Here is a 26223-nt window from a genome sequence, read left to right as displayed (position 1 = left end):
TATAATCCAGAAGGCAAGGTCAGTACATGTGCATCAAAGCTGGGACAGAGAGACTGAAAAACAGCCATCAGACTGTTAAATAGCCATCACTAGCACATAGAGGCTGCTACCTATATACATAGACTTGAAATCACTGGCCACTTTAACTTCTTATGGCTGCAGGGGCAGTATTGAGTAGCTTGGATGTATGGTGCCCAGAGTAAATGGCCTGCTCCTCAGTCCCAGTTACTAATATATGCATATTATTATTAGTATTGGATAGAAAACACTCTGAAGTTTCTAAAAATGTTTGAATTATGTCTGTGAGTATAACAGAACTCATATGGCAGGCAGAAACGTGAGAAGAAATCTAAACAGGAAGTGAGAATTCTGAGTGGTCGATGTTAAAGTCATCGCCTATTCAATTCCCTGTAATATATGGATCTGTCTGCACTTCCTACGCCTTCCACTAGATGTCAACAGTCAGTAGAACATGGAATGAAGCTTATGCTGTGTTGTGGGACCGGATGGGAGGTGTTTGAGTCAGTGGTCTTGGTCACGCACTTTCCTCATGATATCGCCATGCGTTCCATTACTTATAGAGACTGAAAAGAATGCTCCGGTAGGAACCTGAAGATTGATTCTCTACTAAGTTTGACCAGGTTATTTGACTTGTAATATAACTTTTTGAAGTTTTCGTCCGACGTTTGCCTGCATCTGCGCGAGCGTTTGGACACGTGTACTACACATGCTAGCAAAATTAGCTAATTGGACATAAGTAATGGACATTATCGAACAAAACAATGATTTATTGTGGAACTAGGATTCCTGTCACTGCATTCTGATGAAGATAATCAAAGGTAAGGGAATATTTATGATGTAATTTCGTATTTCTGTTGACTCCAACATGGCGGCTAATTTGGCTATTGTTCTGAGCGCCGTCTCAGATTATTGCATGGTTTGTTTTTTCCGTAAAGTTTTTTTGAAATCTGACACAGCGGTTGCACAGAAGTGAATAACTTTAATGTTTACATGTCTTTCATTACTCATTTCATATGTATATGCTGTATCCTATACTTTTCTACTGTATCTTAGTCTATGCCGCTCTGATATTGCTCGTCCATATATTTATATATTCTTAATGCCATCCCTTAGATTTGTGTGTATTGGGTGTACAGCCGTGGCCAAAAGTTGAGAATGACACAAATATTGATTTTCACAAAGTCTGCTGCCTCAGTTTGTATGATGGCAATATGCATATACTCCAGAATGTTATGAAGAGTGATCAGCTGAATTGCAATTAATTGCAAAGTCCCTCTTTGCCATGCAAATTAACTGAATCCCCCAAAAACATTTCCACTGCATTTCAGCCCTTCCACAAAAGGACCAGCTGACATCATGTCAGTGATTCTCTCGTTAACAAAAGGTGTGTTTTGACAAGGCTGGAGATCACTCTGTCATGCTGCTTGAGTTCGAATAACAGACTGGAAGCTTCAAAAGAAGGGTGGTGCTTGGAATCATTGTTCTTCCTCTGTCAAACATGGTTACCTGCAAGGAAACACGTGCCGTCATCATTGCTTTGCACAAAAAGGGCTTCACAGGTAAGGATATTGCTGCCAGTAAGATTGCACCTAAATGGACCGTTTATCGGATCATCAAGAACTTCAAGGAGAGCGGTTCAATTGTTGTGAAGAAGGCTTCAGGGCGCCCAAGAAAGACCAGCAAGCACCAGGACCGTCTCCTAAAGTTGATTCAGCTGCGGGATTGGGGCACCACCAGTACAGAGCTTGCTCAGGAATGGCAGCAGGCAGGTGTGAGAGCATCTGCACGCACAGTGAGGCGAAGACTTTTGGAGGATGGCTTGGTGTCAAGAAGGGCAGCAAAGAAGCCACTTCTCTCCAGGAAAAACATCAGGGACAGACTGATATTCTGCAAAAGGTACAGGGATTGGACTGCTGAGGACTGGGGTAAAGTCATTTTCTCTGATGAATCCCCTTTCTGATTGTTTGGGGCATCCGGAAAAAAGCTTGTCCGGAGAAGACAAGGTGAGCGCTACCATCAGTCCTGTGTCGTGCCAACAGTAAAGCATCCTGAGACCATTCATGTGTGGGGTTGCTTCTCAGCCAAGGGAGTGGGCTCACTCCCAATTTTGCCTAAGAACACAGCCATGAATAAAGAATGGTACCAACACATCCTACGAGAGCAACTTCTCCCAACCATCCAGGAACAGTTTGGTGATGAACAATGCATTTTCCAGCATGATGGAGCACCTTGCCATAAGGCAAAGGTGATATATAAGTGGCTCGGGGAACAAAACATTGATATTTTGGGTCCATGGCCAGGAAACTCCCCAGACCTTAATCCCATTGAGAACTTGTGGTCAATCCTCAAGAGGCGGGTGGACAAACAAAAAACCACAAACTCCAAGCATTGATTATGCAAGAATGGGCTGCCATCAGTCAGGATGTGGCCCAGAAGCTAATTGACAGCATGCCAGGGCGGATTGCAGAGGTCTTGAAAAAGAAGGGTCAACACTGCAAATATTGACTCTCTGCATCAACTTCATGTAATTGTCAATAAAAGCCTTTGACACTTATGAAATGCTTGTAATTATACTTCAGTATTCCATTGTAACATCTGCCAAAAATATTTAACGACACTGAAGCAGCAAACTTTGTGGAAATTAATATTTGTGTCATTCTCAAAACTTTTGTATGTTGTGAAATTGTTAGATATTACTTGTTAGCTATTACTGCACTGTCAGAGCTAGAAACACAAGCATTTTGCTACACCCGCAAAAACATCTGCTAAACACGTGTATGTGACCAATAAGATTTGATTTGATTTGGTGTGACGCCTTATGTTGCTGAATAACACTAGTCTGTCACATGTCTTGATCTATGAAGCCCCACACAAACCCAAACTAAATCCTCTTCTTGGCTGTCATGACAAACACCTTGTGTTGTTGGACAGACATTACCATAGTTTCCTTGACCTCATGTGTTCCTTTTGGCAGATAGAATCTATCTGATGAGAAGTGGAGGACAGGGCTGGGTGCAAATGGACTGCAGATGTATAATTCAGACATAAGAGTCATTTTCAGTAAAAAGCACACAGACATTTGTGTCACACAGTAGAAGCTTTGAGGACTTTTTATGCGTGTGTCCCCCCATTCTCCCCCCTTTTTGAGGAGTGCACCATAAAAGTGTGAATGAGATTTGAATGTCAGTCAGGGTGCTGCTCCTCGAACTGAACACAGTCACATCAGACCCAATCAATACTGGGAAGCAGCCAATGCCCCCATTCACTTCCTGTTGAACACACACATGCGTGCACGCGCGCACACACACACACACACACACACACACACACACTCTTGTAAAGCTGAGAGATGTAGTACTCCGCCTGAAATAAGGAAGCCTCTGTTTTGTACAAATCCCTCACAGGCACCCTCTGAAACTGCCTCTTGGGTCTCCTCCATCACTGCTGATTAGGTTTCTGCTGGATAATATTTGCATGTACAATTCATATTCTAATGAAAGCACATGCAGAATCCAGCTGAATCCTCCTCCGGCTGCTGTACTTGGTGGTAATTAGAGGCATATGACATCTAGCTACAGTGCCTAGTGAAAGTCTACACACCCCTTGCACAGTGTTCACATTTTGCTGCCTTAAAATGTAATCAAAAAAATTAAATTGGATTTTTTTTCTACTGATCTACATAACCTACTCCACATTTTAAAATAGAGATAATAGAACATTTTCTGATGTCTTGATTGCATTAGTACTTGGTCGAAGCACCTTTGGCAGTGATTACAAATGTGAATACTTTTGACTAATACTGCCAACTTTGAACAATTCTTAGGGAAACATATATGCATTGTTTTTATCAAAATTGCTCAAGCTCAGTACATTTGGTTGGAGATTATTGATGGACAGCAATATTCAAACCTTCTCAAATTTTCAAGTAGGACTGAGACTGGAACACTTAACACTGCTTGGAAAGCCATTCTGGTGTGTCTTTGGCATAAAAATATGTGTAATTGTCTGGTTGAAAAATAGAACTCTATTCGGTTAGGTATTCAGAAGACTACAACAGGTTTTCCTCTAACTTTTTACCTCTGCTTTGCTACTTTCAGATTTATTTTGATCCTGACAAACTGCCAGTGACCAAGGGATGAAACCTGTTCAGGGAACAGAATCAAAAACCGGAAAATAACAAAATTATTTGAGGTACAGAACCGTTGTTTTAAAAGCATGGGAACCAGTTAATAACATTATTTTATGCTCCGGGCATTTCTTTACAGTCCCACAAAAATCGCAACAAAGCGCCTATGCAAAGCCCTCTCTCTCTTTAGGCCTACCTGTAGATCACAAAAAAACTCTGCATCCCTGACAAGAGTAGCCAAACTGTGTTTAGTATGCCCAGTGGCTCAGCAAGCACGGAGAGGATATTCTCCGCTGCTGGCCTGCTCTCCAGGCACCATTACATGAACCTGAAGCTGCAGACTCTGTCCAAACTCGTTTCTAAAAATGTATTCAAAGGCACTGTAGACTGCGCTTAATAAGGCATTTTTTTGTTAAATTTGTATTTATTTCTAACTACTATAAGTCTCACAGCCTATATCCTCAATAGACTATAGACTATAATGATTTAATACAACGAAATGTTTAAATGCTGAGCACTTAACATCCCTGACTCCCTACCAGCCTTGTGTGTCATACTCGCAAATGCTTCACAATCTATTACTTTGTAGGCTATAATTGAAATAATATAGCCTGAATAATTCATTTTCTTAGGCTCTCTGTCTGGCTCCTGACCTATTTAGTGTTTATATGCTGTTTAATCTGACTTTAGCCTATTTGAAATAATGAGCGGTTCTTTACATTCACCTTTACATGTTTAAAAAAAAAACTTTTCATTCAAATCATATGGTTTGGTTTCAATACTACAAAACAAAATGGTAGGTTCAGGTAGTCACAACAATGGACGGGTGTTGGTTAATTGTGATTTTAATGAATGGAGCGAATTTTTCTTCCTGTGAACGAGTGGTTTTTAGTGGAGCGGTTGGAAAGGAGGTGGAGTGCTGGAGCTGAAGCAGAACTCCATGAGCAATGAGCGGGATTTCCGACCGCTCAACTCCGCACACATACTCTACTTCTTTGCCTTGTCTTGCAGTATTAATTACGTGCCTTGTTGTCCTGCAGTAGGACTAACTAGGGGCCTTGTTGCAAACAAAATGGATGATTTGTAATGGATTTTGTAACACATCCTTTAATTTGTCCTTTAATTTTGTTCATTTACAATTTTCTATCACTTTGAATCCAATTTAGCCCCTTAGATGGCAGCAAAATATGAAAACTGTGCAAGAGGTGTGTAGACTGATATCAGGATGATCACAATATTTATATCTTACTTAACCAATGTATCAAGAACAATTTCTCAAGCCTGAGGGCATTTCTGTGGCCATTAGCTGTGTTTGTGTTTAAATCTATTTTTATTAGTGGGGGGGGGTAATTCTATGACCGGAATATAGGGCTGTTTTAGTTCTAAAGTAATCGCTGGACCCATTAAAGGGCCTTGTCCTGGCTGGTTGGTGCTGGGCAGAACTGAAAAATCAATTGATACAGTGGAAGTCGGAAGTTTACATACACCTTAGCCAAATACATTTAAACTCAATTTTCACAATTCCTGACATTTAATCCTAATAAAAGGATAGGTCAGTTAGGATCACCAATTTATTTTAAGAATGTGAAATGTCAGAATAATAGTAGTTATTTATTTCAGCTTTTATTTCTTTCATCACATTCCCAGTGGGTCAGAAGTTTACATTAGAGGTCGACCGATTTATGATTTTTTCGATACCGATTATTGGAGGGCCAAAAAAGCCGATACTGATTAATCGGCCGATTTAAAATTAAATTAAAAAAAAATAATAATAATAATAATTATTATTATTATTTTATTTTATTTTTTAATTTTATTGCAAAATCGGCAGTGTATCAAGTATTTGATTATTTTATCAAGTATTTGATACACTGCCGATTTTGCAATAAAATTAAAAAATAAAATTAAAATTAAAAAATATTAAATTAAATCAAATACTTGTTCTTCCCACTGTATATATATATTGGGAAGAACAAGTATTTGATACACTGCCGATTTTGCAGGTTTTCCTACTTACAAAGCATGTAGAGGTCTGTAATTTTTATCATAGGTACACTTCAACTGTGAGAGTGAATCTAAATCCAGAAAATCACATTGCATGATTTTTAAGTAATTAATTTGCATTTTATTGCATGACATAAGTATTTGAACAACTACCAACCAGTAAGAATTCCGGCTCTCACAGACCTGTTAGTTTTTCTTTAAGAAGCCCTCCTGTTCTCCACTCATTACCTGTATTAACTGCACCTGTTTGAACTCGTTACCTGTATAAAAGACACCTGTCCACACACTCAATCAAACAGACTCCAACCTCTCCACAATGGCCAAGACCAGAGAGCTATGTAAGGACATCAGGGGTAAAATTGTAGACCTGCACAAGGCTGGGGTGGGCTACAGGACAATAGGCAAGCAGCTTGGTGAGAAGGCAACAACTGTTGGCGCAATTATTCGAAAATGGAAGAAGTTCAAGATGACTGTTCCCTGAAGTGCGTGCAATGAACGCAAGAGAAGTGACACAATTTCACCTGGCTAATATTGCCTGCTAACCTGGATTTCTTTTAGCTAAATATGCAGGTTTAAAAATATATACTTCTATGTATTGATTTTAAGAAAGGCATTGATGTTTATGGTTAGGTACAGTCGTGCAACGATTGTGCTTTTTTCGCAAATGCACTTTTGTTAAATCATCCCCCGTTTGGCGAAGTTGGCTGTCTTTGTTAGGAAGAAATAGTCTTCACACAGTTCGCAATGAGCCAGGCGGCCCAAACTGCTGCATATACCCTGACTCTGTTGCAAGAGAAGTGACACAAGTTAAAAGTTAAAAGAAATGCATGTTAGCAGGCAATATTAACTAAATATGTAGGTTTAAAAATATATACTTGTGTATTGATTTTAAGAAAGGCATTGATGTTTATGGTTAGGTACACGTTGGAGCAACGACAGTCCTTTTTCACGAATGCACACCGCATCGATTATATGCAATGCAGGACACGCTAGATAAACTAGTAATATCATCAAGCATGTGTAGTTAACTAGTGATTATGATTGATTGATAGATTTTTTTAATAAGATAAGTTTAATGCTAGCTAGTTAGAGCGTTGGACTAGTTAACCGTAAGGTTGCAAGATTGAATCCCCGAGCTGACAAGGTAAACATCTGTCGTTCTGCCCCTGAACGAGGCAGTTAACCCACCATTTGTAGGCCTTCATTGAAAGTAAGAATGTGTTCTTAACTGACTTGCTTAATTCGGCCAAATCGGTGTCCAAAAATACCGATTTCTGATTTGTTATGAAAACTTGAAATCGGCCCTAATTAATCGACCATTCCGATTAATCGGTCGACCTCTAGTTTACATACACTCAATTAGTGTTTGGTAGCATTGCCTTTTAAATTGTTTAACTCGGGTCAAACGTTTCGGGTAGCCTTCCACAAGCTTCCCATAATAAGTTGGGTGAATTTTGGCCCATTCCTCCTGACAGAACTGATGTAACTGAGTCAGGTTTGTAGGCCTCCTTGCTCGCACACGCTTTTTCAGTTCTGCCCACAAGTTTTCTGTTGAAGTAAGGGCTTTGTGACGGCCACTCCAATACCTTGACTTTGTTGTTCTTAAGCAAATTTGTCACAACTTTGGAAGTATGCTTGGGGTCATTGTCCATTTGGAAGACCCATTTGCGACCAAGCTTTAACTTCCTGACTGATGTCTTGAGATGTTGCTTCAATATATCCACATAATTTTCCTGCCTCGTGATGCCATCTATTTTGTGAAGTGCACCAGTCCCTCCTGCAGCAAAGCACCCCCACAACATGATGCTGCCACCCCCGTGCGTCACGGTTGGGATGGTGTTCTTTGGCTTGCAAGCCTCCCCCTTTTTCCTCCAAACATAACGATGGTCATTATGGCCAAACAGTTCTATTTTTGTTTCAACAGACCAGAGGACATTTCTCAAATAAGTACGATCTTTGTCCCCATGTGCAGTTGCAAACAATAATCTGGCTTTTTTATGGTGGTTTTGGAGCAGTGGCTTCTTCCTTGCTGAGCGGCCTTTCAGGTTATGTCGATATCGGACTCATTTTACTGTGGATATAGATACTTTTGTACCTGTTTCCTCCAGTATCTTCACAAGGTCCTTTGCTGTTGTTCTGGGATTGATTTGCACTTTTTGCACCAAAGAACATTCATCTGTAGGAGACAGAACGCGTCGTCTTCCTGAGCGGTATGACGGCTGCGTGGTCCAATGGTGTTTATACTTGTGTACTGTTTGTACAGATGAACGTGGTACCTTCAGGCGTTTGGAAATTGCTACCAAGGATGAACCAGACTTGTGGAGGTATACCATTTTTTTTGAGGTCTTGGCTGATTTCTTTTGATTTTCCCATGATGTCAAGCAAAGCGGCACAGAGTTTGAAGGTAGGCCTTGAAATACATCCACAGGTGCACCTCCAATTGACTCAAATTATGTCAATTAGTCTATCAGAAGTCTATCAGAAGCTTCTAAAGCCACATATTTTTCTGGAATTTTCCAAGCTGTTTAAAGGCACAGTCAACTTAGTCAATGTAAACTTCTGACCCACTTGAATTGGGATAGATTGAATTATAAGTCAAATAATCTGTCTGTAAACAATTGTTGGGGAATTTTTTTAACTTTTGTCATGCACAAAGTAGATGTCCTAACCGACTTGCCAAAACTATAGTTTGTTGACAAGAAATTTGTGGAGTGGTTGAAAAACGAGTTTTAATGACTCCAACCTAAGTGTATGTAAACTTCTGACTTCAACTGTACCTGATTGAGACAGAAATCCAGGGATTTGTTTTAAAGCAAACCGGTGCTGGTCAACAGCTCTGGTTGGAATATGTAATGTAATCAGTGGGATTTTAAGAGGCTGTGTCTTCAGAAACATAATGCTATTGTGTTTTCCAGGTGTGAAGAGGTATTATCAACAAGCTTTGTGTCTAATTCCTTCAGAGTACTGTAATACTTGTCTCTCTTAGCAAGATTAATTAGTTAGATATTGAAATGTCTTATGTCTTCAATCAGTTGGATAAGCAGGTTGGCCACATGCTGTTTTCCAATTACACAACAAAACAAACACACGCGTGCGCGTACAGACACATTGACAATGGTGAAAGTGGTTCATCAGAGAGTGTGCATGGCATGTCCTGCATGCCTGATCAGACTGATGTATTATTAACAGTGTGGCTCCTCTCCTCCAGAACTAAGCTCTGCAGCTGTGCATCACACTGGCAGGACCAGATATTTGAAGAGACCATGCACATTTTACCCAGAGCAGCATTTTCAAAGGGAATCACATCAGCAAGGGTCCAGGGCATAGGACCATTATCACAATCACTGATCCTGCCATCCTCCAGTTTCCACAATGTCTCTGGACAAGCCTCTCACAAAGGTCTGTTTCGGGACAATCTAATTGCTCTGGGTAGTTTATAGTGTTAGTCCTTTAATGATATAACCATGATATGAGACAGCGCCTGAAACTTTTCTCATTGAATTGATTCTGTCCAGGGCTTGTTGGACATTTACTGCAGTATATTATATTTCTGTCCTTGGACATGTGAAAGTGTAGGTGAGTGTAAACAAGGAGGGAGGGAGTCTGGTAGCAGTGGCACAGTGAGAATTATGATGATGATGATGATGATGTGATGGCTAGCAGGGAGGGAGGGCGATCAGGGAGGGAGGGAGGGAGGGAGGGAGGGCGATCAGGGCGGGAGGGAGAGACCAGGGAGGGAGTCTGGTACAGGAGGCACAGTGAGGATGATGATGGAACTAAAGGGGCCCCTGCTGTCTGTCATCTACCTGACCAGATCAGCCCCAATTTCAAAGGGCTCCCCCTCTGGCATCAAATATTTACCATCCTGCTGTGCTTACACCTGCTCTGAGAAGACGAGAGGAGAGTAACTCGTCTGTCTGTGCTCTCAGACATCACACACTAATAAAGTACAGCACTCACTCTGGTGGACTGATGTTAGTAATGTGAAGGCTTACTATGACAGTCCCACTTTACTGTCATGCATTTAGAAATGTGTTCAGTGTTTTATCACTGTGCTGCAGATTGCTTAGCCTATGTTTAGTGTTGAAGTACAGTCCAGTGGTGCAGACAGACTATTATGGCTGAGCTTGATGATGGTAATGATGATAACTTTGAGGATGGTGATGGTAGTGGTGATGAAGATTTAGCTTATTTTCAACGAGCCAATATGTCAGAGGCACCTTTTTATTAGCGCTGTTGCCTAGCGAGAGTTGTCATATGGAGCAGCCAAGCCCTCAGAAGATCAGAGTATGTGGATCTCATGCTATACAGCATAGGAGGGACAGAACATGTTGTACTTACTTAGTATTCCTGCACATTGTAAATATGGTTCTAGAACTGACCCTGTATACAGTATAGTATGCTTACTTACTTTATCGTGTTCTTTGTATTTTTATATCTTGTGTGTTTTTGTTCTACCTTGTTATTTTTAGTGTTACACTGTTGTTGATTACTGCGTTGTGGTTAGAGCTGCAAGAAAGGCATTTCACTGTACTTGTGCATGTGACATTAAAACTTGAAACTCCCCCAGGGCCCAGGCTTTCTCTGGATCGGTTTATTTCACAGAATTTGTTTTACCATAACTGTAATTTACCTCCATTTTATATTTCTACTGAAGCCTGGGTGTATTGCCATTCAGTTCTGTGTTTCCCAATACACCAGCGTACCAATGAACAGTAGCCTATGGATCAGTGATGCCTGTCGTTGAGGCATACCGTAAATAATTGAGAGAGAATGCTGAAGCGCCCTCAATACTGCCTGCACTGCCTCTGACGTGTTAATCTGTCACATGACTCCAGTGACATTTATTTGACGAGCATTGTATGCTATCGTGAATAATATGCAGTGAAAAAGAAAGCAGATGACAGTATATCATGCCATAATGTGTGTGCACAGTATCTGTATCAAAAGAACAGTCTCATCTACACTGCTCTGACCTTGTTGGGGAAAATGCATGCATGTTCCCCCATGCCTCAGCATACAGTAGCACATCCCTAAGATGGTGTGTGTGTTGTGTGGTGTGTGTGTGTGTGCTGAGTGGTACAGCAAAAGGTCTGTCAGCAGTGCTGAATATTAGAATCAATGGTCAGGTTCACTGAATGCACACTAAATTAAAGTGACTGAATGTGACCATGATAGAGATGAGCAGGGAAGAGCACAACATCCCGATGATGAAATACAGTTTAAACACTGTGTCTGGGGATGTTGTGGTGAAAATACAGTATATGGAAGGGCATTGTTTTACCATATAAAACTGGATGTTCACCTGGATTCACCAGGTCAGTCTGTCATGGAAATGGCAGGTGTTCTTAATGTTTTGTACACTCAGTATAGGTTTGACAGAGAGAGCAGGCTGGTGTACCAGATTAATAGTTTATATATTTTATTTTGATATTGAATGTTTATTAAACACATCTGATTTGCATTTTCAGATTGCTGATTAAGCCAACATGGAATTGCATCAATAAGCAGTTTTAAGGGAAATATATTTGATTGATTTAATGTTTAGTAATAACCATCAGAACACACTAGCGGTGGGTGGGGGGCAGCAAATGTGTGTGTGAGAGAGAGAGACTGAGGCAGTCATAATCACAGACAGACTGCGTGTCTTTGTCCGGAGCATGTTAAATGATTACTACAACTACTCTGTACAATCATATGTTAATGACATTCACTCTCAGAGAATGAATAAATCATGTCTCAGAAAACACATCTGAGTCCATGCTTTAGCAGCTAGGTGTGTGTGCGTGTGCGTGCGGGAGGAAAGACCGGACGGGAACACTAAGGCTGAAACATTAAAGCAGCAAGACAAAAGAGAATCTCTGGTACCTGTTTCCTCCGCCTTGCAGCTTGGTGCTCGATTCCGCTCTAACTGATGCTCAGAGAGATCGTGTGAGAGATTGAGTGCGAGGGATAGAGATAGAGAGGTGGAGGAGAGAAGTGAGAGAGCGCTGGGAGTGAGAGCAGAGCAGGGTGTGAGCGAGATAGACAGAGCACGAGAACCAGAAAGAATGCGCATATGAAGGAGAGGAGACTGAGAGAAGGGGGTTGTTTTATGTGTGCTGCTCGTGTGCATGACTGAGGAGCCTTCCTGTCTGGATCGTTAGTCATCTCCAGCCCCAGAGCTGGGTTCTGTGCTCCATAGGCTGTACTGACTGAGGAACACAGGGACAGACAGACAGAGGCTGGGGGACTTTGAGAGGGCTGTGCAGAGGATGTGCTGGCTGCGTGGACTCTGCCGCCGTGATCGCTGTCGCCAGACCCCTCAGCTGCCTCTGACTCGCTCGGCTGCTGGCACAGGCCCCCACTTAGCCCAGCACTCGGAGGACATCAGCAGTCAGTGGTAGAAAGATGAGCTCCAAGCACTCTTCCGACTGGATCCCCTACAGGTACAGTACAGTTCTCTGGGTGCTAGTCAAGACTCAACAGACCACAAGAGAAGGGAGTGTGTGCATGTTTGTGTGTACAAGTGTGAATAGCTATGCATGCTCCAGCACTATTAAGGATAGAGAGAATAAAGGTTAACACCTGGGAGCATGCTTGGAAGTTTAGATTGTTGACATCATTGACCCTTCGCTAAGCCCCGCCTCAGAATTTTGGGCAACCAATCACAGTGCTCCAATGGATAGAAACTCTCCATGAGTCTGACACCTCAGTCAACCTCACGTGAAAAATGTTTTTCTTAAAATATAAATTGTTTAAATGGTTAAATAATTTAACAGTGCACCAGGGGTAGTACTTTCTACTGTGATTCCTGAAATGCAGAGCCTCTTGATGGAGTTTTTTATTCGAATCTGAAATTATTTGTTTGTTTTGCTCAGATGGTTAGCTATCTGTCTCATTGACCACAAAATGTTGCTAACGCTAACTAGCTAGCCACTTAATATAACTTGTTTTCTCTAAATGCATGTTAGCTAGCGAAGTTAGCCATGTTGTTGATACAACTCCCAACTGCTGTCAACATCAGGATACAGTTTGAGAGCACTAGCTAGTTTAGCTCCAAAAGTGATCTGCATCCCAATATGGCGACCAGAGTATGGGCGAGTGGTTGTGTCGAAAGGAAAGTAGTGGGCATGTGGAAAGGAGTGGGTGTGTCGAAAGCAATCTGCTATACGTTTGATGGTTTTGATTGGTGGTGGGTATTTTTTTTTTCTTTCATACAATTACCGCACATTGAGCTATCGTACTGCGAGAGTTTGGACTTTTGTTTTTAAACCAGAGGATTAACCTGAGTCGTATTTCACTAAGTTTTATACAAATAATTGTACATTTTCAGTTATAAAACTGATGATTGTTTATTTTTGATTAAAAATATTGATGGTTGTACTGTTGTTTCATGCGTTGTATGTGTGTGCTTCCTATGACTGTCACCCTGATATTGGTTACTAGTTAGCTACTTCGCACGCTGTTGCCGGACAGTAGTGCTTGTCAAGCGAGAGAAAAGGGCACTGTGTCCTGGTGTTGCCATTCATGCCCTCCCCATTGAGTAGTAGACTGTATGTACATTATGTATGTATCTAGATAGTTATCAATATAGGCTGCTATCCTAATTGCTATTTTAAAAAATGGCCACGTTAGCTTCCGCCGGCAGTTATCGACACGTCGTGCAGTCCAATCAGACACGCAAAATTGTCTTGAGTGGCCCAATTAGCTGATTTGCTTTCCATACACCCACTCCTTTCGACACACTAACTCGCCCATACTCCGGTTGCCATATTGGGCTGCAGCTACCCATACTTGCCAAAAGCTGTTAGCTAGTAGCTTTGACTGCATGCTGAATGCATGCTCTGGAACTTTGGCAACTACTAAGAATTTTTTTTACCTACCACTTTGGGCTGGATGTGCCGATGTTCATAGCAAACGGAGCAGCTTTATTTAGGCAAGCCTAAATTACACTGAGTATACAAAACAATAAAAACACCTGCTCTTTCCATGACATAGACTGACCAGGTGAATCTAGGTGAACGCTATGATCCCTTATTGATGTCACTTGTTAAATCCACTTCAATCAGTGTAGATGAAGGGGAGGAGACAGGTTAAAGAAGGATTTTTAAACCCTTAGACCAGGTATTCCCAAACTGGGGTACGCGCAATACCGTCGGGGGTACGCCAAATAAAAATGTGATTTACATAATAAAAAAATCTGTAAATTTATATTTTCCAACGGGGCTATATATTTGGGTGAGGTTTTTTTCTCGCCTGAGTAGCCTTGTTTCACTGCCAAAAATGTAACCATCTAGTGTTCAGCGAAATAACAACACAATGTCAAATACAGGTAGCTTAGTCAAATAATTAACATCCAATCACATTAACCGTTACTCTCTCGCGGGAAACCTTCACTCTTGCGCAGACATTTAGAACTGAAACATGGCAATTTGAAAAATAAGCCACAGGAGTTTTTGGAGCGAGAATAAAGACGACTTTCGAGTAGTAAGGGATGTATAAAAGCAACAGATACCATTAATAAGAAGGGGCTAGAAGCGTCTTATATGGTGAGCTACCAAGTGGCTAAGACAGGCAAGCCCCATACTATTGTGGAGGACTAAATTCTTCCTGCTGCCGTGGATATGGCTGGGACAATGCTGGGGGAAAAGGCCCAAAAAACTATACAGACAATGCCTTCATCAAACAACACTGTTTCACGACGCATCAGTGACATGGCAAGAGATGTTTTGAAACAATTACTGCTTCGCATACAAGCCAGTGAATTCTATGCGTTACAGCTGGATGAGTCAACAGACGTGGCGGGCATAGCACAGCTCCTGGATATGTCTGTTACGTTTAGGGGGGGTCAATTAAGGAAGACATCCTTTTCTGCAAACCACTGGAAACCAGGACAACACGAGAGGATATTTGTAAAGTACTGGACAGCTTTGTGACATCAAATGGACTTTGGTGGTCAAGATGTGTTGGTATCTGTACTGATGGCGCAAAAGCCATGACAGGGAGACATAGTGGAGTGGTAACGCGCGTGCAAGCAGTTGCGCCCGACGCCACTTGGGTACACTGCAGCATCCACTGAGAGGCTCTTGCTGCCAAGGGAATGCCTGACAGCATGAAAGACGTTTTGGATACTACAGTGAAAATGGTTAACTTTGTTAAAGCAAGGCCCCTGAACTCTCGTGTATTTTCTGCATTATGCAATGGTATGGGCAGCAACCATGTAACGCTTTTACAACATACAGAAAGAAGTGTGCTGGTTATCAAGGGGCAAAGTATTGACACGTTTTTTTTTTAATTGAGAGACAATTTGACCGTTTGCATGATGACAAGTTTCTCACACGACTGACCTATCTGGGTGATGTTTTTTCTCGCCTGAATGATCTCAGTCTAGGATTACAGGGACTCTCCGCAACTATATTCAATGTGCGGGACAAAATTGAGGCTATGATTAAGAAGTTTGAGCTCTTTTCTGTCTGCATTTAACAAGGACAACACACAGGTCTTTTCATCATTGTATGATTTTTTTGTGTGCAAATGAACTCAAGCTTACGGACAATTTTAAATATGATATAGCGAAGCACCTGAGTGAGATGGGTGCTCAATTATGCAGGTACTTTTCCAAACGGATGACACAAACAACTGGATTCGTTATCCGTTTCGTGACCTGCCTCCAGTCCACTTACCGATATCTGAACAAGAGAGCCTCATCAAAATTGCAACAAGCGGTTCTGTGAAAATGTAATTTAATCAGAAGCCACTGCCAGATTTCTGTTTCTTGCCTTGGCAAATCGCGCTGTTGAGACACTGATTCCCTTTGCAACCACGTACCTATGTGAGAGTGGAGAGTGGATTCTCGGCCCTCACTAGCATGAAAACTAAATACAGGCACAGACTGTGTGGAAAATGATTTAAGACTGAGACTCTCTCCAATACAACCCAACATTGCATTGAGTTATGTGCATCCTATCAAGCACACCTTTCTCATTAACCTGTGGTGAGTTGTTCACAATTTTTGATGAACAAATAAGGTTTTATGTGTAAGATGGCTAAATAAAGAGCAACATTATTGATTATTATATTATTATTTGTGCCCTGGTCCTATAAAAGCTTTTTGTCACTTCCCACGAGCCGGGTTGTGACAAACTCACACTCATTCTTATGTTTTAATAAATGTATCGTATAGTGTGTGTGTGGATATAAAGTCCTCGATGGCAGGGAGCTCGGCCCAGGTGATGTACTGGGCTGTCAGCACCACCTTCTTTGGCGCCTTGCGGTCGAGGGCGATGCATTTGCCATACCAAGCGGTGATGCAGCCAGTCAATATGCTCTCGATGATGCAGCTGTAGAACTTTTTGAGGATCCGAGGGCCCATGACAAATCTTTTCAGCCGCCGTGCCCTCTTCATGATTGTGCGGGTGTGTGTGGACCATGTTAAGTCCTTATGTGGATGCCAAGGAACTGGAAGCTCTCGACCCACTCCACAACAGCCCTGTCAATGTGGATAGGGGCGTGCTCTCCTTTCTTTCTCCTATAGTCCACAATCAGGTACTTGGCCTTACTGACATTGTGGGAGAGGTTGTTGTCCCTGGCACCACAATGCTAAGTCTCTGACATCTTCCCTGTAGGATGACTCGTCGCTTCATCAGCAAACTTGATGGTGGTGTTGGAGTCGTGTCGAGTACTAAGCACACACACCTGAGAGGCCCCTGTGTTGAGGGTCAGCGTGGCGGAGGTGTTGTTGCCTACCCTCACCACCTGGGGCCGGCCCATCAGGAAGTCCAGTTGCAGAGGGAAGGGTTCAGTCCCAGGGTCCCTAGTTTGTCATGAGCTTGGAGGGGACTATGGTGTTGAAAGTAGTGATGCACCGTTATGATATTTTTGGCCAATACGATATCCAATATTTTCCTTGCCAACAAAAAAACGATACCGATAACCGATATTACAGCCTCAGCATTCTAGTACAGTTAAATAGTTAACACACACACACACACACACACATGGACTCAGTCTAAGGCACTGCATCTCAGTGGTATCACTACAGTCCCTGGTTCGAATCCAGTTTGTATCACATCCGGCCGTGATTGGGAGTACCATAGGGCGGCACACAATTGGCCCAGCGTCGTCCGGGTTTGGCCGGGGTAGGCCGTCATTGTAGATAATAATTTGTTATTAACTGACTTGCCTAATTAAATAAAGGTTACACACACACACACACACACACACACCACACTGAACAAAATGTTATTTTGTTGGCATTTACGTATGTCCCCATTACCAGTAAAACATATTCAAAACCTATTTCTTCACTTACTTGCAGTGCTGTTTCGTTGTTCAGTCATTTCACCAGGATTTCTATGGAACGCCATTATGGTCTTTGCGTGTCAAAAAAGATACGTCAAATAACACTATTTGACGTGTCAAATAAGCTTGTTGACCAATCAGAACCTGAATATGACTGCACATTTTTTACGTAGTTATTACACATTGATTACATTATCACTCGTATTTCATATGTAACAACGATTCATCGATACGTATGCTATAATGCTGGTTAAGTTGTCTCGCTCCATTACAGTGCTGGTCATAAAAAAAGCTAGCTAGCTCATGGATGCAAACAATCTGTTTCAGTAGCTATAGTTAGCTAGCTAACTATATGTTTAGGTGTCATCATCTAAAATAACCCTCATTTATAAGACAGTTCTTATTTGATTAATGGTGGTCAGACCCATCTATGTGAAGCTTGCCACAATAAGGATTAGCCACAATACTGGACTTTGCGGTTAGCCTTCAAAATAAAAGTATGTCATTGACAGTGATGCAAATCAATACAAAATAGTAGAATTATGACATAATAGATCATGCTAAACGAGGTTGGAATATTGATATATAAAATCAACAAAAGACAATTTGACAACCTGTTGATCACACTGGATGTATTATACTTTTGAATTGCATTGGGGCATACTTATTTCACTGTACAGCCTTACCTATGGATTGTGGATCATTGACATGGGGTATCAGTCTACTTACTCAGTGACACCCAGAGAACAATAGCATCTTAGCTCTTATTGTGGGACTCAGAAACAACTGTGAATTGAGACACATTTATTGTCAACCTACAGTGGAAAGAAAAAGTATGTGAACCCTTTGGAATTACCTGGATTTCTGCATAAATTAGTCATAATATATTGAATACATAATTTAAACATTCACAGTGTAGGTTGGAAAAAGGCTAATGACTTCTCCAAAAGCTAATTGGATTCAGGAGTCAGCTAACTTGGAGTCCAATCTATGAGACGAGATTGGAGATGTTGGTTAGAACTGCCCTGCCCTATAAAAAACACTCAAAAATGTTTAATTTGCTATTCACAAGAAGCATTGCCTGATGTAAACCATGCCTCGAACAAGAGAGATCTCAGAAGACCTAAGATTAAGAATTGTTGAATTGCGTAACGCTGGAAAGAGTTACAAAAGTATCTCTAAAAGCCTTGATGTTTTGAGTAGACTGATACCCCATTTCATTGATCCCCAATCCTTAGGTAAAGCTGTACAGTCCAGTGCAATATGAATGTCAATACACACAAAAGGCTGACTGGGGAGGGGATTTCACACAGTCACAGTCCCGCGATAAGAGCTACAACGCTAATATTTGCGTAAACTCTTCACAGTTGTATTCTGTGGGTGTCACCGAATAGACTGATACCCCATTTCATTGCTTCACATTCCAACCTTGTTTAACATTATCTAGTCTAAATATGGCATGATTCCACCATTTGTAACCTTCTGCATCACTTTCAAAAAGGTACTTTTATTTTGAAGGCAAACCGCAAATTCCACTATTGTGCCTAATCCTTATTGTGGCTAGCTTCACAACACATAACCAGGTCCGGTTGAGCATCACTAGCCAGAAAAAGCTAACTGTCTGCTTATAATGTTAGCTTTGGGCAACAGGGTTAAATAGCTGGCTAGCTGTTTATTTCCATGAACTGAAGTTCAATTTCAATAGGCAAACAACAAGTGGCTACCTAGCTAATACTTACTCACAAGGATTCATAAATCATTGCTAAGAATAATGAAAATGACTTCAATTTCTACTGGTTGTATTGGTGCTAGCTAGGTACCAAGCTAAAGCTAGCTAGCTACCCCAGAAGTTGCGGTCGAATAAATAATGCTTTATTACCAACGCGGTATTGTAAACACATAGTTTGTGGCCGGTGTTTGCTTGTTTGCAGACTTTTTTGTACAGCTTTGACAGTGCTACTGATAGTAGTGGTGGCACTTGGCTTGCACGTGCAAATTCAGAACACACAACATTCTATAAAAGAACTGTATTTTTCGACGTGTCAAATTAAAAGCTTATTTAACGCATCAAATAGTGTTATTTTACTTCTATTTTCTTTTGACACGCAAGACCCAAACGGCATTCCATAGTAGTGACGCTATTACTGTGTAGCTCCGGTAGGGCAACATCTGAAAATAGCACACTAGGTAATGTGTACCGGTGCTCGACCAGTCGGCGAAAGCCAACATCACCCTCGACAGAGAATGGTTGATTGTCAAGGTCAATGAATTACATTATCTTGGCGTTTAATGGATTTTGCCTTTGAGTTGTCTCGGTGAAATGTTCTTACTCTTTCAAATGACTGCTCGACGTGTTGACTGCTCGATCCACACAGCAGACATTGTGGGCTAGGTTAGGAATGCTACAGTATGTGTAGCGCAACATTTTACGTGGCATCATTACGCCATGTACCTACATTATATAGGTATGCAAGTCAGCTTTAACATCGGTTTTGCACATCGGTGTTAAGCTAGACATCGGGCCGATACCGATGTTGGCATTTTTAGCTAATATTGTCCGATTCCGATATGTTCACCGATATATCGTGCATCCCTAGTTGAAAGCTGAGCTGTAGTCTGAACAGCATTCTCACATAGTTATTTTCCCTCCCGTTGTCCAGGTGGGAGAGGGCAGTGTGAAGTGCAATTGCGATTGCGTCATCTGTGGATCTGTTGGGGCGGTGTCGAGACTCTCTTGTGAAGATCTGAAGGATCAGGTTACAGTGGGTCCGCTCTACAGCGCCCTCTCTCTCCCGCAGAGGGGGAGACGGGTGAAGTTGGCCATTTTATGACGGTCGTAAATACCTTGTAGAAACTCTGCCTTTGGGATTTGCAGGAGGAGGGGAAAGAAACATCTTTGTTACAAGGAGATTCCTCTCGCCAAAACGGTAACATCAAAAGGTTGAATAATGAAACAATATTTCTGTAATCCAAACTATTGGAAAGGTCCGTGGGTACTGAAAGAACAATTGTCATATCAGTTGTTGTTTTGGGATCTCATTAAGGACAGTATAACAACATAACTATCTCTGAATGTGTATATTTCCCATTTATCAGATTTACATCTAAATGTTGTGGAACTTGTATGATTAAATATGAAACTATTTGTGAGAAGATTAAATGTGATATTGGCCTTCTAAATGAGAATTGTTTTTCATTTAAAAGTTTTAACCAGTCAGTGACCACACCCACGTGAGCACAGACATTATGTCGGCGTCATGGAACGCCCCTTATGCCAGAGTTTATAAAAGAACTCGCTAACAAAATTTACATTAGACCAGAGAACGTGAGAACGCAGTCCATACACTGAAATGGTTAGGAAATGTAAATCTCTAGAGACCAGTACATTGGCGGGTTGCTATGGGTGTGTGAAATGGTTCTAGCTCAACATTAGATCAGCGTGACCGACAGCATGAGCTGAAAGGTACGAAATTGTTAGAAACTCTGAAACCCGAAGAAGACTACAGAGGAACATTCAGTCTGCAGCAGTTTAAGTACTTTAGTCTAGTAAACTCGACCGAGAACCACCGGGTGGTACGTTGAAAGATCCATTCTAACGAACATTTCCTCTGGAAGATCCATTCTCACAGACACCTGAAACCAAGAAGCTACAACTACAAAGACATGGTGTTCTCTGGTAGACAACCAGAGACTTACACAACCCAAGACTTTCTGTCGAATTACTGGCCGATGAATCGAGTGTTTTCAACAGAGAGACATACACACATAAATATGTACATTGCAATTCTTTCGAATGAGCAGCCGTTCATGTGCAAAGTATTCACATTTCCATGAGCATAGTTATCAGTTGTGTGTACGTTAGTGGAATTCCTTTATCTCTCCCTTTCCCTCTCTTTTGAATCCGCAATTTTGTGTAACACGCTGCCATATCAGTTTAGTCCACTAGGGACTTTTCATTGCATTGTGTAGTAATTCATGTGTAAGCTATCCTGTTTGTGTGTTTATGTAATTCTGTGTGATTATTTAGTTACTTAGTAAATAAATAATTAAGCCAATTTGTATATCGCTGATTCATCATTCATGCTAGGGTTTGTGCAGATATCCAAGAGTTTTGCGACATTCAGAATGAAACTGAAGGTAAATAAGAATTCATGATTTGACTGACTGATGTAAGCGATATATCTTTAGAGTTTAGTAGGGAGATAGTAACTTGTTAAAACACTTTTTCCGTGGTGCCCCTGGTTACTACTTAATTAATTGTTATATGAATAATTTAATCGCGTAAAAATTGAATGTGGTATGTAATCATTTTATAAAATAGCAGACACATTAATAATAGTCAATACACGACAGCGGAGTGGGCCTAGGGTGTCTGGGATGATGGTGTTGATGTGTGTCATGACCAGCCTTTCAAAGCACTTCATAATTACAGATATGAGTGCTACAGGGCGATAGTCATTTAGGTAGGTTACCTTTGACCTCTTGGGGCTTTGCTTGGCTCATCGCGCTCTAGCGCCTCGTGGTGGGCCGGGCGCCTCCAGGCTGACTTCGGTCGTCAGTTGAATGGTGTTTCTTCTGACACATTGGTGCAGCTGGCTTTCGGGTTAAGTGGGCGGGTGTTAAGAAGCGCGGTTTGGCAGGTCATGTTTCGGAGGACGCATGACTCGACCTTCGCCTCACCCGAGCGCGTTGGGGAGTTGCAGTGATGAGACAAGATCGCAATTGGATATCACGAAATTGGGGAGAAAAAGGGGGTACATTTTTTAAATGATAATAATAATGTCTGTGAAGACACTTGCCCAGCTGGTCTGTGCATGCTTTGAGAATGCCCCCTGGGATTTCGTGATTGTTAACCTGTTTAAACATTTTGATCAGATTTGGTCACGGAGAGTGACCTGGTCACAGTCATCTGGAAAAACAGGGGGTTTCATGCAAGGTACAGTGTTATATTTCTCAAAGCAAGCGTAAAAGGCATTTAGATCATATGGGAGTTCAGCATCTCTGGGAAACTCATGTTTGGGTTTCCCTTTGTAATTCGTTATCGTCTGCAAGCATGTTTGATGTCTCGTCGCAGGTCGTAGTGGGCTTTCTTGAATGTGTCCATGTCCATGCCCCGTTCCTTGTAAGCAGTAGGTCTGGCCTTTAGCCCAGCACGGATATTGCCTGTAATCTATGTTTTTTGATTTGGATACATACTTATAGTCACCGTGGGGACGACATGCTCTATGCACTTATTGATGAAGCCTGTGACTATTGTGGTAAACTTCTTAATGCTATCGGATTGATTGCGTTCATGCTTGCCCCGTGCAATCATTTATCAGTTATTTTCCTTCTCTGTACTACCTGCAGCATGATACATTTTTCTGTGGCCACCTGATAGACTGTTGGTGGTGGGAGCTCAAATGGAGAAGTGCGTATTAATCCTGCTTTAGAATTCATTGAGGCCAGGCGGGCCAGCAGGTCAAACGAACAACTAAAATGAACGAGTCACTCGGAGAAATGAATCATGACTTTCAAGTAAAAAGAGTAGTTCAAAAATAACAAATCACTGCACATCACTAGCCTCAAGATGATTTGTTTTGACCACTAGAAAGTTTTGCTTCGCTCCCGCTCGTCACCATTTTAGTTCAGTGCAGTTTGAAAGCACTACTTGATTGTACCCGCAAAACACCAGTCTCAACGTCAACAATGAAGAGGCGACTCCGGGATGCTGGCCTTCTAGTCAGAGTTGCAAAGAAAAAGCCATATCTCAGACTCGACAATAAAAAGAAAAGATTAAGATGGGCAAAAGAACACAGACACTGGACAGAGGAACTCTGCCTAGAAGGCCAGCATCCCGGAGTCGCCTCTTCACTGTTGACGTTGAGACTGGTGTTTTGCAGGTACTATTTAATGAATCTGCCAGTTGAGGACTTGTGAGGTGTCTGTTTCTCAAACTAAACACTCTAATGTACTTGTCCTCTTGCTCAGTTGTGCACCAGGCCTTCCACTCCTCTTTCTATTCTGGTTAGAGACCGTTTGCACTGTTCTGTGAAGGGAGCAGTACACAGCATTGTATGAGATCTTCAGTTTCTTGGCAATTTCTCGCATGGAATAGCCTTCATTTCTCAGAACAAGAATAGACTGACGAGTTTCAGAAGAAAGTTCTTTGTTTCTGGCCATTTTGAGCCTGTAATCGAACCCACAAATGCTGATGCTCCAGATACTCAACTAGTCTAAGAAGGCCAGTTTTATTGGTTCTTTAATTAGCACAACAGTTTTCAGCTGTGCTAACATAAATGCAAAAGGGTTTTCTAATGATCAATTAGCTTTTGAAAATGATAAACTTGGATTAGGTAACACAACGTGCCGTTGGAACACAGGAGTGATGGTTGCTGATAAAGGGCCTCTGTACGCCTATGTAGATATTCCATAAAAAAATTGCCATTTCCAGCTACAATAGTCATTTACAACATTAACAATGCCTACACTGTATTTATGATCATTTTGATGTTATTTTAATGGACCAAAAATGTGATTTTCTTTCAAAAACAAGGACATTTCTAAGTGACCCCAAACTTTTGAACGGTAGTGTATATATGTTATTATTTTGACTTTTTTGGGGTGAAGGGCCGCCACTGCTCATGAGCGCTACTTTCAGAACTACTGGCTAAAAATATACAAGTACTGGAGAATCTCTTTAGTTCAGAGCCATTCAGTGGCTAGCCACGTTATAAACATAATTTTTACCAGGTTCCCATGAAACAATTGTAATGAAAATCCACCACAACATGCCAGAGTTTCCTGATTAGCAAAGGGTAGTAGTCTGTGTTTAATTTCATTGTGTATTAAAAACACAGTTTGAGATCATTGTGAGGGGATTTCACCAGTGGTTAGAAGGGGATATTGGGCTTCCCGGGAAAATGTCTGTTGCAACAGTAACCAAGGGGGAGGGGCTTCGCGAAGGGTCTGTTGTGGTCATTGGTGTGTGGTAGTATCTAATTGATGTTTCTTTGGTTTTGTCTTTCAAGAATGATGAAAAACTCACTATCTCTTATAATAACTGTAGTAGTTATGACTGGTTATTCATGTGAAAATATTTTGGACCTGTCTTTATAGTGTATTTATTGACCCACTTTTTTAACAACATAAAATTGTAGTACACATTCAATTCCAATGTTGTGTAGGTTACTGTATTATTGGTGAGTCGTAAAGTCTGCTGATATGAAAGTCTATTTAGGGAATATATGGCACCGTTTTACTGTAATCCAATTACATGGGGATTTTCTCATGCAGAATCTGGTGTAATAAAATACATAAAAAGCTCTGCTCATTTCCCCCAAAGTGTATTTTCTCCACTACTACCACCTTGGGAAGCAGCAGCCATTGTTTTGCTCTGTGTGACCCCTGCATGTCTCTCCCCATACATTGATAAAGCATTCTGCTGATTATAGGCATTCTCGATTCACAATCTAATCACAATCTTGTTCACCTAATACCTTTTTTGCACTATTGGTTAGAGCCTGTAAGTAAGCATTTCACTGTAAGGTCTTGTATTCAGTGCACGTGACAAATAAACTTTGATTTGATCTGCCCGAATGGTTAATAATGTCAGTGTTATTTATCAGTTAGCTTCTTTTTGGGTGAAATAAAGACTTATGTCTGCTCTCAACGACATTACTACTGCTGCTGTTGCTAATGCTGCTGCCTCCAAGAGAAGCCCCATTGCCATGGTTGCACTGCTTCCTCTGCTCCTATTGGCTCCTCGTTGCTATACGTTACGGAGCTGGCTTGCCATGAATCTCATTGAGAGATTGCGTCAGGAGAACTGGCCTCCTATGATGGAGCAATAAAGGTAGTGATAGATCTGTGTGTACGTACGTACACACACTCATGTTGCTGCTTCTAGGAGAGCACACATAGACACACACACACCAACATTAAACACACACGCTTGAGTGTCCTGGATTTGTATTTGACAGGGTCTAGGGTTTCTAAACCCACTTATTAGAGGATGTATTCATCTGAGAGGAAGAGCAACCACAGGGATTGGTTCAATATGAGCCTACCAGGAACAGTAGTTAAAAATATCTGATATCATTTCAGTCAATCTAGGGAACTAATAAGTTCCTTTCATTAAATCAAATCTCATAGAAAATAATAATTTAACATGTAATTTAATTTGCTTTTGTATCCTTAAGCATGCTCTTTTTGCTGTATAGTTTCTTGTTAAGCATGTTCATAGTTTAGTGCTTTATGACAAATTACTTTGTGAAGAGAACTCTTCAAAAAATGTTTCTTATATGTTCGCTATATGAAGATGTGATTACGATGATGAGTGATATAGCAGTAGTCAATGACATTAGTAATGTAGATAATAAAGGTGATATTGACGTTGTAGGCCTAGGTGTTAAAAGTAATAGACAGGATGACATATTAGGTGACGCAGTGTCCTATAACTGTTCTCGGGGACAAGAGCCCTTAAACAACACACTACACTGACATGCTCAGGCACTGCCACAGAGTCACATTGCTTACCTGTGGGAGGTTGATATGGGAGGGGAGCTGAGGGGTGAGAAGAGGGGAGGGGGAACAGGCAGAGAGCGGGTGTTCCTCTCAACTTGGAGGCCTGGCCAGCCCTTCATGGATGGTTTCTCAGAGCGATAAGCAGTTCCTCCCATCAGATGGAGCCTGCCTGGTGCCTTCCATGAAAAACGTATGTATGGGGCCTGGTGGCGAGCCGGGCGAGACGAGGGGAGGTGACCCGGGGACTCAGCTGCACCTCTGTGGCCTCTCATTAATCCCATGTG

The 26223-nt window shown here is 41.5% G+C and overlaps 1 protein-coding gene across 1 annotated transcript in view; it reads left to right on the top strand.

Moving 5' to 3' along the window:
- Window positions 1-12405: 12405 nt before the first annotated feature.
- The window catches only part of LOC120024789 (tubby protein-like), a 56895-nt gene continuing 43077 nt past the window's right edge, over window positions 12406-26223 (top strand). Inside the window, exon 1 of the mRNA XM_038969075.1 lies at window positions 12406-12533. Within this exon, the coding sequence (XP_038825003.1) occupies window positions 12406-12533 (128 nt within the window). The remainder of the gene's footprint in view (window positions 12534-26223) is intronic.

The sequence above is a fragment of the Salvelinus namaycush genome, chromosome 30, assembly GCF_016432855.1.
Source record: "Salvelinus namaycush isolate Seneca chromosome 30, SaNama_1.0, whole genome shotgun sequence".
NCBI lineage: Eukaryota > Metazoa > Chordata > Actinopteri > Salmoniformes > Salmonidae > Salvelinus > Salvelinus namaycush.
This window is presented reverse-complemented; position numbering and strand designations above follow the sequence as displayed.